Genomic DNA, 13,142 nt, shown 5'->3' on the forward strand with positions numbered 1-13,142 from the left:
GACCAGAAATATAATTAGAAATGAATGACAACTAGAATCAGCTGATATGAAACTCTAAAGACAATCAGCATTTATGAAGAGATACACCAATCCCTTAGCCATTAGACAAATGCAAATTAATCATGCCTGACAAAATTAAACTGTATTTATTGGTGATACGTTACTTTCATGTCATCACAACTAACTGTGACTTAGGAAATGAAATAGAGGAGGGTTTTATTTTCTGGGAGAAAACCCAGAATGTTCTATTGAGTTCCAGAAAAGGCTTTAAGTCTATTTTGGGTAAAGGTTGTTACCAGTTATAATTTACGTATTTGAGAAGGGATCATGTGTGTGTACATGAGAACTAGAATGGTAATATTTTAATCAATCAAATTTGAGTGCAAATTGCTTTTCAAAGAAGCTGTTTTTTTATTAGAAGAAAAAAGAACAATGAAATGAAAACTACAGATTCATGTTCAAGCTTAGCTGCTGGATCGGAAAGTAAATAATGAAAATGAGAAAGGTGTTCACTCTGATTAGCAAATGTTGACTTTGTATCTCAGTCTAAAAAATCAAAATGTAAGTGCAAGACATGTTCTATATAACTATGCTTATTTAAAAGAGTTTTATCAAATGTTCCAAAACCAAGGTAACCACAAAAACTCCCATATATTGTTTTTTAAATGATATTCTGCAAGTAAAAGCTTGTAACTTCTAACATGAAAAGGACATTTGGAAATACAGCATGGTGACTGTGTCAATAAGCCTCTCAGATAGGGTTTTTTTTTGGGGGGGGGCGGGGCAGTTTTTCAAGAAAAATCCAATCTTCGTTATTCTGTTTACTATTCGCAACTGGACCTGCTAACTGCAAGGTTGGTGGTTCAAACCCACCAGCCTCTTCCATACAGGGTCGGTATGAGTTGGAACCAACTTGACAGCACTTAAGAACATCAGTGTGGCAAAAGAAACAAGATCATAGCAAGTGCCAAACAATTCCTTGCCAACTCTGTGTGGCTGCTATGTATACAACTTTGGTGACAAATTATCAGATATATGGATAGATAACCATGCTTCTTGGTGATAAAACACCATCAGCTCTGTGGACACAGAACATATAAAAGTAACATTGGTTACTATGCAGTTACAGCCCAACTGGATGGAATATTAATCTTGCAAATTGCACACCACTTTTAAGGCAGATAATTTTATACAGTAAGACAATATAGTAGTTATCGTCTATGTGGATAAAAAATACCTTCTCAGTTGTTGTTGTTAGGTGCCACCGAGTCACTTCAGACTTATAGCAACCCTGTGCACAATGGTAAAATCCCTGCCTTGCCCTGCAGCATCCTCACAATTGTGTTATGTTTGAGTCCATTTTTACACCACAGTTCATCTCATTGGGGAGGTGTTGGGGATCTTCCTTTTTTTCATGGGCCCTCTATAATGTTCTTGTCCAAGGGCTGGTCCCTCCTGATAACATGATTAAAGTACGAGAGACCAACAAGTCTCATCATCTTTGATTCTAACGAGCATTTTGGTATACATCTTCCAACACAGATTTGTTTGTTTTTCTGGCAGCCCATAGTACTTTGACTTTTCTTTGCCAACACCATGATTTAAATGCATTGATTCTTCTATGGTCTTCCTTATTTATTCTTAAACTTTTATGTGCATATGAAGTGTCTGAAAATACCATAGTTTGGGTCAGGCAAATCTTAATCCTCAAAATGACATTGTTGCTCTTTAACAATTTAAAGAGGTCTTTTGCAGCAGACTCACCCAATATAATACGCCATTTGATTTCTTGACTGTTTCTTTCATGGTTGTTGATTGTGGATCCAAGTGAAATGAACCCCTTGGCAACTTCAAATTTTTCTCTATCATGATTTTATTGATCCATTTGTGAGGAGTTGTGTTTTCTTTACATTGAACTGTAATTCCTACTGGAGGCTGTAGTCTTTGCTTTTCATCAGTACGTACTTCCAGTTCTCTTGGCTTTCAGCACAAAAGGTTGTGCCATCTACATATCACATGTTTGTTGTTAATTAGCCTTCCTCCAAGTCTAATGCTGTGTTCTTCATAAAGTCCAGCTTCTTGGATTATTTGTTCAGTATACAGACTAAGTATGGTAAAAGGATACAACCCTGACATTCACCTTCCCTAATCTGAAACCATTCAGTATCCCTTTGTTATTTTCTAATGACTGCCTCTTGGTCTATGTTCAGGTTCCTCATGAATACAATGAAGTGTTCTGGAATATCCATTCTTATCAGTGTTATCCTTAGTTTGTAATAAGCCACATAGTTGAATGCATTTGCATATCCAATAAACCACAAGTAAACATCTTTCTGATATTTTCTGCTTTCAGCCAAGATCCACCTGAGGCCAGCAATGATATCGCTAGTTCCATGTTCTCTTCCAAACCCAGCTCGACTCACAATTAGGAAATAGCATTACAAATTAGATAAATTATAAAGAACCGGCAAGTGATGGAACAGCAAATATGATCAGGAAATACAATGGTGGAATTAAGAAAATTGTTAGAATCTACTGAAAACAGAATTTGAAACATTAAATAAAACAACTGTAATATGATTCATTTGGTTTTCAAAACATAAACAGTTGAATGATACCTGGTGCTCTCGGAATAAACTATTGAAGCTTGTTGATAGGTGCCATCGAGTCGATTCCAACTCATAGTGACTTTATGAACAACAGAACCAAGCACTGACCAGTCTTGTGTCAGCCTCACGACCATTAAGCTTGAGTCCATTGATGCTGCCACTTGGCCAATCCATCTCGTTGGGGGCTTCCTCTTTTTCGTTGACCTTCCACTTTACCAAACATGATGTCCTTCTCCAAGAACTGGTCCCTCGTGACAATATGTTCCAAGTCTGAGAGACGAAGTCTGACCATCCTGGCTTCCAAGGAGCACTCTGGCTGTGCTTCTTCCAACACAGATCTGTTTGTTCTTCTGGCAGTCCATGGTACTTTTAATATTCTCCTCCAACACCATAACTCAAATACATCAATTCTTCCAAGGTTTTTTGTATTCACTGTTGCAGTTTACTTCTTACTTTCTCCCAAAAAAATGATTGCTATACATGAAATTTTCATCATGTTGGACTAAGATGAAAAAAGTATATATTGCTAAGAAAAAAAGTGGGCTGACATTACTACTATTTACAACAGCAAGTGCCTGGCTGCTAAACAAAAGGTTGATGGTTTGAAACTACCCAGGTGCTCAGCATGAGGAAGATTTGCTAATCTGCTTTTGTAAAAGAGGGTAGGAAACCTAGGGGGCAGTTCTATTTTGTCTAAGGGGTCGCTATGAGTTAGAATCCATTCAAAGACACCTAACAAAAAAAAATAGGATTTTCCGCTTTGAACTTTTTAAAGATTAAAAGATTAGGCTCAACAGTGGACCATTGTTCTCCATGCATTCTCGGTAGGAATACAAAGGTGAACAGTCTTTCATGGCTGTAAGCAAAAGCTTTCCTTTAACGTTTTATTGTCAAATGAATGAAGGTTTACAGAGAAGATCATCAGCTTTACCTTCAACAAATCACACACTTTGTTTCATCTCAATGATTGCAATCCCCTCCCTGTAACAACAGCTATCCCACTTCCTCCCTGTGGTTCTTATTTTTGTCCCACCCTCCTTCCCATCCACCACTCATCTGTCAGTTTGTCATACTGTGGTGGCTTGTGAGTTGCTGTGATTCTGAAAGCTATGCCACCTGTATTTTAAATACCACCAGGGTCGCCCATGGTGGACATGTTTCAGATAAGCTTCCAAATGAGGACAGACTAGGAAGAAGGAGTGATGAACTACTTCTGAATATTTAGTCACTGAGAACCTTATGAATAGCAGAGAGACACTGTCAGATATAGTGCTAGGAAATGAGCCCCTCAGGTTGGAAGGCACTCAAAATGTGATTGGGGAAGAGCTGCGTCCTCAAAGTAGAGTGGACCATGATTATGCAAATGCAGTAAAGCCCGTGGGAGAAAAGCCCACAGGACCTTCATTTGCTGTTGGGGCACAACTCAAAATGAAGAGAAACAGATGTAACCATCCATTAATAGTCGGGACATGGAATGTATGAAGCATGAATCTAGGAAAATTAGAAGTTGTCAAAAATGAAATGAAACTCATAAACATCAATATCTTAGGTATTAATGAGCTAAAATGGACAGGTACTGGCCATTTTGAATCTGACAGCCACATGGTTTACTATGCCAGGAATGATGAATTGAAGAGGAATGGTGTTGCATTCATTGTCAAAAGAATATATCCAGCTCAGTCATGAGACACAACGTTGTCTGTGATAGGATAATATCCATGCACCTACAGGGAAGCCCAGTTAATAACACTATTATTCAAATTTACACACCAACCACTAAAGCCAGTGAAGATGAACTAGAAGAATTCTACCAACTTCTTCAATCTGAAATTGATCAAACATGCAATCAAGATGTATTGATCACTACTGGTGATTGGAATGCAAAGGCTGGGAACAAAGAGGAAGGATCAGTAGCTGGAAAATATGGCCTTGGTGATAGAAATGATGCTGGAGATCGCATGATAGAATTCTGCAAAATCAATGATTTGTTCATTTCAAATACCTTCTTTAGACAGCATAAGAACGATTATACACATGGACCTCACCAGTTGGAATATGTAGAAATCAAATTGACTACATCTGCAGAAAGAGATGATGGAAAAACTCCATATCATCATTCAAAACAAGGGCAGGGGCAGATTGTGGAAGAGACCATCCATTGCTCATATGCAAATTAAAACTGAAGCTGAAGAAAATGAAAACAAGTCCACGAGAGCCAAAATATGATCTTGAATATATCCCACCTGAATTTAGAGATCATCTGAAGAACAGATTTGATACATTAAACACTAAAGACCGAAGACCAGAGGAGTTGTGGGATGACATCAAGAACATCATACATGAAGAAAGCAAAAAGTCATTAAGAAGACAAGAAAAAAGGAAAAGATCAAAATGGATGTCAAAAGAGACACTGAAATTTGCTCTCCAGCACAGAGATGATAAAGCAAATGGGAGAAATGAGGAGGTCCAAGAGCTGAACAGAAAATTTTCAAATATCAGCTCCAGAAGATAAAGCCAAATATTACAACAAAATGTGCAAAGATCTGGAATCAGAAAACCAAAAAGGACACACTCAGCATTTCTCAAGCTGAGGGAACTGAAGAAAAAATTCAAGCCTCGACTTTTGTTATTGAAAGATTCTCTAGGAAAACTACTGAATGATGCAAAAAGCATCAAGAGAAGATGGAAGGAATACACAGAGTCACTGTACCAAAAGATATGGTTAATGTTCAACCATTTCAAGAGGTAGCATATGATCAAGAACCAATGATACTGAAGGAGGACATTCAAGGTGCATTGAAGGAACTGGCAAAGAACAAGGTATCAGGAATTGATGGAATAAAAATTGAAATCTTTCAAGAAAGCGAAACGGCACAAGAGGCACTCTCGCTCACCTCTGCCAAGAAATTTGGAAGACGACTATCTGCCTGACTGATTGGAAGAGATCCATATTTGTGCCCATTCCAAAGACAGGTGACCCAACAGAATGTGGAAATCATCACACAATATCTTTGATATCCCATGCGAGTAAAGTTTTACTAATAATAATACAGAAACGGCTGTAAGCATACACTGACAGAGAACTTCCAGAGGTTCAAGCCAGATTCAGAAGAGGCCATGGAACGGGGGATATCATTGCTGATGTCCGATGGATCTTGGCTGAAAGTAAAGAATATCAGAAAGGTGTTTACCTGTGCTTTATTGACTGCGCAAAGGCTTTCGATTGTGTGGGTCATGACAAGCTATGGACGACATTGCGAAGTATGAGTATTTTGGAACACTTAATTGTGCTCATGAGGAATCAGTACCTGGACCAAGAGGCAGCTGTTTGAACAGAACATGGGAACACTGAATGGTTTAAAATTAAGAAAGGAGTGTGACAAAGTTGTATTCCTTCACCATACTTATTCAACCTGTATGCTGAGCAAATAATACAAGAAGCTGGGTTCTACGGCATCAGGTTTGGAGGAAGACTCATTAACAACCTGCGATATGCAGATGATACAACCTTGATTGCTGACTGTTAAGAGGACTTAAAACATTTACTGATAAAGATAAAAGAGCACAGTCTTCAATATGGATTGCATCTCAATGTAAAGAAAACAAAAATCCTCATCACTGGACCAATAAACAACATTCTTATCAACGGAAAAAAGATTGAAGTTGTCAAGGACTTCATTCTTCTTGAATCAATTATTAACACTCACAGAAACAGCAGTCAAGAAATCAAGTGACGTATTTCATTAGGCAAATTTGCTGCACAAGACCTTTTTAAAGTGTTGAAGAGCAAAGATGTCAGCTTGAGGACTAATGTGCGCCTGACCCAAGCCATGGCATTTTCAATAACCTCATATGCATACGAAAGCTGGACAGTGAATAAGGAAGACCATAGAAGAATTGATGATTTTGAGTTATGGTGTTGGAGGAGAATATTGAAAGTACCATGGGCTGCCAAAAGAACCAATAGATCCATTTTGGAAGAAGTGCAACCAGAGTGTGCCTTGGAGGCCAAGATGGCCAAACTCTCATACTTCGGATATATTGTCAGGAGGGACCAGTCGCTGGAGAAGGATATCATGTTTGGTAAGGTGGAGGGGTCAGAGAAAAAGAGGAAGACCCCCAGCAAGATGGATTGGCCAAGTGGCAGCATCTATGGACTCAAGCATGGCAACAATAGTGAGGTTGGCCCAGTATCAGGCAGTGTTTCGTTCTGCTGTGCACAAGGTCCCTATGAGTCAGTGTTGACTCGATGGCATCTAACAACAACAACTCCTTCCCATCCCTTTTCAACTTTGCCCTTAAGTAAATGTTGTCCTTTTGATCTTGAATGATTGACCATTCCATGGTAAGCATACCTTACTAGTGTTGACCTATGTATTTATCTACTATTTGGCTAAAAATTGGCCCACAAGTTCATTTGTGGCCTGAACAAAAGGTCCACCGTCTCAGGTTCCTCCTGTCTCTTTCTGACCAGTAAGTCCCATCTTTTTTTTTTTTTTTGTATAATTTTGAATTTTGTTCCACATTTTCTGCCACTTTATCCAGGACCTTCTAATATAGCCCTTTCCAGAGCAGTTAGTAGCGGTAGCCAGACACCATCTTAGTTCTTCTGATCTCAGGATTGTGGAGACTGCTGTTCACTGCTGTATGGATCCATTGGACTAGTCTATTTCCAAGCATCTTCAATTTTCATCACCCTTCTTTCTTCTGCACATGGAGAGACCAATAGTTATACCTTAGATGACCACTGATGAGCTTTGCAAGTCCTAGACTCTATTCATCAAAGTAGGATAGACTAGTCTTTGTGGACTGTTTTGTCAGTTGCACATGGTGTCCCCCTGAGCCTACGGTCCTGAGTCCCCAGGCCCAGAAACTTGTTGCCTTAAGATGTTTCATAACATCTAAGAAATTTTCATCATTTTGCCCCCTGTATCCTCTACCACAAACACATTTGATCTTAGCCAAAAGGCCAAGAAGTGAGTCCTGGTGTGGCGCTGTGGGTTAATGCGCCAAACTGCAAAACGGTTTGAACTGCAAGGTTGGCAGTTCAAGCTCACCAGCTGCTCCTTGGAAACCCTATACAGGGTCGCTATGGGTCAGAAGTGACTCAACAGCACTTCACAACAACAACAATCCTCTACCACTGCTTTTCATCAGGTTTTCCGTGGCTAAGCATTCCAAAGTAGCCCTTTTCTCCTTCTTCCTAATCTGTCTTAGTCTGGAAGTTCAGCTGAAACCTGTCTATCTTGGGTGTACCCTGCTGGGATTTAAAATACCGGTGGTATAGCATCCAGTAACACACAAGCCACCTCAGTACAACCAAGACTTCATCTTGCTTGGAGCCACTATTAACACTCATGGAAGCAGCAGTCAAGAAGTCAAACTACATATTGCATGAAGGAAATCTGTTGCACAAGGCTTCTTTAAAGTGTTCAAAAGTAAAGAAGGCAGTTTGAGGACTAAGATGCCTTTGACCCAATCTATGGCATTTTCAATAGCCTCACATGTATAGGCAAGTTAGACGGTGAATACGGAAGACCTTAGAATTGATGCATTTGAATTATGGTGTTGGAGAGGATATTAAAAGTACCATGGGCTGCTAGTCGTTGTTGGTTAAATGAGTGGAATCAGCTCTGACTCATAGCGACCCTGTATAGAGTTTTTGAGGAGCGGCTGGTGAGTTTGAACCACTGACTTTGCAGTTAAAACCGACCTTTTGGCTCAGTGCTTATCCTGTAACGCCACACGCCACACTGGGACTCCTAGAACAGATGTGCGTTAGAGGAAGTACAGCCAGAATGCTCCTTGGAAGTCAGAATGGCGAGACTTCATCTCTCTACTTTGGACAGGTTATCAAGAAGGACCAATCCCTGAAGAAGAACATCATGCTTGGTAAAGTGGAGGGTTAGCTTCAAAGAGGAAGACCCCCAATGAGATGGATTGGCACAGTGGTAACAGCAATGGGCTCAAGAGTACTGATTAGGAGGCTGGAACAGGACCTGGCAGTTTCATTCTGTCCATAAGAACCTATTTTGATGCCACTTAACAATAGCATGGTTCACCACATTCATAGGTGTCTAACTTGCTCTTTAAAAACAAACGTTGTGTTTAAGTGAAAGTTTATGCAGATTATGTTCCCGTTTAACAATTAAAAAAACAAACCCCCAACTTCTTACTGTGAATTAATGTTTACAGAGATCTTCAATATCATGGACTCCACTTTACCTTAGATTGCAATCTTCTCAGTGTAACCACATGTCCTCCTTCCTCCCTGTACTTCTTGTTTCAATTCCTCCTCCTTTCCCCACTGTTCTGAATTTTGTCCTTAGCTAATTGTTAGCCTTTTGATCTCAAATGGTTGACCATTCTATGGTGTGTGTACATCACTAGTGTTGTTGTCCCACCATATAAACATCTATTGTTTGGCTGAAAATTGAGTCATGCAAAGTGGGTTCAGTTCCAAAGTCGACGGGTGACCAAGGAGTGTATTCTCTGTGTTCCACCAGTTTCTAGCTAGCTCATTTAACAATCTTTACACACAAATTTGAAACAAATTGGTTACGTTTTTCACACTGTGTCAGCATTCCCTTCTGTTTGTTCTAGTTCCACTGAGGGAGGTTCCCTGCCCTGCCTTATCTTTTCATCTTTGGTAAATGTTGAAGGTTTTGGTCTCATATAGTTGATTATTTAAGGGAGCACTTTGTTGTTGTTAAGTGCTGTCAAGTCAGTTTCCACTTACAGCTGATGCTGCATAGGGTTTCCAAGGAGCAGCTGGTAAGCATATTACTGACAGGTAATGTTTATTTTCTAATTCAATCTATTATTTGGATGAGAGATGACCCAGGCATGGCTTCAGTTCTAAGTTCAAAGGACATTTTAGGGCGATAGTCTCAGGGGTTCTTCTAGTCTGTCGATCCAATTAGTCTTTTTTTTTAAAAAAAAAAAAGAATTTGAGCTTTGTTCTACATGTTCTCTCACATTCTATCCAGAACTTCCTCCTTAATTACTTTGTATTATTTTTGTTAGGCTTTGTTTCTACACTGTAGCTTAAAACCTTGTATTAGCTTCCTTGTTTATACTTTATTCTACACCATAAGGTTGAGTATTGTCTTGTGACACTTTGATTTCAGGTATGTACATGTGTATTACCAAGTGAGATGTAATTCTTACTCTGGATCATGATCATCTCACATTTGACAGGAAACATACCTGCAGAAAGGTTTGGCTCACAGGCCACCAGTTTGCAGCCTTGGGAATAAATTGTTGAGAGTCTTGAATGTAAGTATGTAACTTCCTTTATTAGGATAGAGAATGATACAGCAAAATGTGTTTTAGAAACATCAACATGGATGGTCCTTTGCAAGACGGATGGGAATACTGAGGGAATCCTGTTGTGGGGCTATAGGATCATCACTGGACTGCTAACCACAAGGCTGATGGTTCAAATCCACCAGCTGCTCCTTAGAAACCGTACACAGGATCGCTATGAGCGGACACCAACTTGACAGCACTTTACAACAACAAAGGCCACTTACGTTCCATTATGGCTGTCGGAGATCCTAGTTTGCAATGAGGAGTCATGGGAAAGATGCTAAATGTTATCTAGTTGGTTCTGACTCATAGGGTTTCTGAGGAGCAACTGGTGAGTCTGAATCACTGACCTTGTGACCCAGTGCTTATCCTACAGTACCATCTGTTGGAGGTAAAACAGGTGCCAAGGAATCATTTCCATCACCATCATCTTACAGATTTGGGAAAGTAATTAAAAAACCAAAACCCCACTGCCTTCCAGTCGATTCTGACTCATAGGGACTTTTTGTGGGTATTGTTGTTGAACCCTGAATAGGGTTTCCAAGAAGCAGCTGCTGGATTTGAACTGCCGACCTTTCAGTTCAAAGTTCAGTGTGATTCTACAGTGCCCTCTAGTTGGTTCTGACTCATAGTGATCCTGCATATGGTTTCCACGGCTATAAATCTTTGTGGATGAGAACACATCCTTTCTCCTGTAGAGAGGCTCGTGAGCTCAAACAGCTGGCCTTGTGGGTCACAGTTCAGTGCTTATCCTCTAGAGCCACCAGGCTCTCTGAAGTGGTGTTAAGTGTGACCCTGTGTAGGTATAACGGTCGAATTGTAGCCCCTGGAACGGTGCCACTCTCCTTCCAGAGAACTGAAAAGGCTTAACTCATGGCCACACCACCCTGAATGTTCCAACAGCATATACTAAGCAGGCTTGGGCCTGGTTAGGCCTTTAATCAGAGACTGCTTGGGAATACCAGGCGCTGTGAGCTTTGTGCACATGTGCACTGCTGGCCTCCCTCTTGGAGTTCTAGTGTGGCACTGTGGGTTAAGGCACTGGACTGCAAAGTCAGCTTGATCCGCAGGGTTGGTGGTTCAAGCTCACCAGTTGCTGCTTGGAAATCCTATTCAGCCTGTGTGTCGGACTTCTGTGTGGCCCTTAACAACACACTTAAACTGAGCAAAATAACTCAGAAAGACAAGAAACATAGGGAAAAGAAAGCTAAGTTTATTAGCATAGACAGAGCTAAGGAAGGGCACCCTCCTAGTGAAAGAAGAAGAGAGGTGGAGCCTGAATATAACTGGATTCTTCTTCCTGTATCCGTTTGTCAGGGGAGTGCACTATACTCCTGGTGTCAGTGCCCAGAGAGCCAATCTAGGGAATTGGTCCATGTATGGTTTCCTTGAGTCTTGTCTTTCAGGTTTTAGCTTATTATTAACTATATTTCTTTTTACCAAGTCTCCTCTCTCCCCTGCCCCTTAGAAATTCCTCATTGCTGAGATTGACTTGTTTCCCGCTGACAGACAGACCAAACCTAAAATGACTTGAGAATCCCCCTTCTTTCCCCGTTCTAATTATGGTTTCCAAGGAAAAGCTGGTGAGGGAACTGCTGGCCTTGGGGTTAGTAGTCTAGTCCTTATCCTTCACCACCACAAGTGAGCAAAATTCTGAACTGACTCAGAATTCCCACCAACTTAGTCAAGAAATCTGGTAATTGTTGTTTTGGTCACTAACACAGAACCCTCAAATGTACTTTCTATTGTAAATCTGAATTCTAGTCACTTATCACAATGCAGTCTCCTTTCCAACCACTTCAAAACGGGTTATTCAGAATTCTACTTCCAGAGAACTGCTTTTACCCTTGAATCCATGACAACTCACAGTGACCCTGCCTCGTGGCAACCCATGTGCGCTGGGCAGAACTGCTCCTTAGGGGTTTTTGGCGGCATCGCCAGATCTTTCTTCCATGGTGCCTCTGGGTGGGTTAAGCGTAACACCCCCTCAAAAAAAAAAAAAAAATCGCAAACTCACTCTGAGTTCTGAACCACGGTGACTCCACAGGACAGAGTAAAACTTCTCCAGAGTTTCTAAAGCTGTAAATCTTAACTAGAACAGACTGTCACATCAGGAGGTGGTGGGTGAACCACTTATCTTTTGGTTAGCAGTCAAGTGCTTAACCACTGCACCTTTGGGGCTCATATGGGTTGAGAATTTTGTCGTTAAGTGCTACTGAGTCAGTTCCGACTCTTAGCAACCCTGTATAACTTCCGAGAAACACCTGGTGGGTTTGAACTGCCAATTTTGTGGTGAGCAGTCCAGTGCAACGCCACACCAGGACCCTATGAGTTGAGAGTTGTTGTCCGACTCACAGTGTTGTCGAGGTGGGTCCGACTCATAGCGACCGTGTATAGGGTTTCTGAGGAGCGGATGATGGGTTTGAACTGCCGAGCTTGAGGTTCAAACCGACCTTATGGTCTCACGCTTATCCTACAGAGCAAAATATCTACAAGCCCAACTTTCTTACAATTGCAAAACGCGAACTAGTGAGTTCCCCCATCCTGCCACCTACAACCCTCCCCTCGCCGGTCGGACCAGAGAAACAGGAGTTGGCCTAGTAGAGGGCGCGGCCGCGGGTGCCTGGCAGCTCATCACCCGGTCTGAGCCCGCGCCCAGGCCGCCTCCACCACACGCCGCCGCTTCCGGAAGCCGCCGGGAAACCCCGACCACCTCCGGCGGACCGCACTGACAGCGTCCTCGTTCCCAGGGAAACGCGTCAGCCCGTGACGTCACTTCCTCAGACCCATCCGGACTCCCGGCTGTCTGGAGGAAAAGAGGAAAAGGGAGTCGCAGCCACGACTGTGGACGCGAGCGCCAGCCGCCTGCGCATGCGCCCGAGCGGCGGCCTGCTTCTATTTATGTGGGGGATCCAACATGGCGGCCGCGGCGACTCAGGCGATGGCGGCGGGGCCGGTCCGAACGTAGTGCCGGGGCAGGGGACACGGTCCACATTCACGGTGGCGTCGGCGGCGAAGGCTGAGGGCGCTGGAGGGAACAGAAGCGACGGAGAGAGACCGGCAGGGCGGGCGGGCGAGCAGCTTGGCGTGGACCGCGCGCCGGCCCGAGCGCGAGAGGCGGCCCACAACAGAGGGGATGGCGGAGCCGCGCAGGGTGGCGTTCATTAGCCTGTCACCGGCTCGGCGGCGCGAGGCCGAGGGTGCCGAGCGCGGGCCCGAGCA

General features: G+C 42.3%; 1 protein-coding gene across 1 annotated transcript in view; it reads left to right on the forward strand.

Moving 5' to 3' along the window:
* The first annotated feature begins 13,056 nt into the window (after positions 1–13,056).
* Positions 13,057–13,142, forward strand: part of UBN2 (ubinuclein 2) — an 88,870-nt gene continuing 88,784 nt past the window's right edge. Inside the window, exon 1 of the mRNA XM_006861244.1 lies at positions 13,057–13,139. Coding sequence (XP_006861306.1) covers positions 13,057–13,139 — 83 coding nt within the window. The remainder of the gene's footprint in view (positions 13,140–13,142) is intronic.

Source organism: Chrysochloris asiatica, unplaced genomic scaffold (genome assembly GCF_000296735.1).
Source record: "Chrysochloris asiatica unplaced genomic scaffold, ChrAsi1.0 scaffold00041, whole genome shotgun sequence".
Classification (NCBI taxonomy): Eukaryota; Metazoa; Chordata; class Mammalia; order Afrosoricida; family Chrysochloridae; genus Chrysochloris; species Chrysochloris asiatica.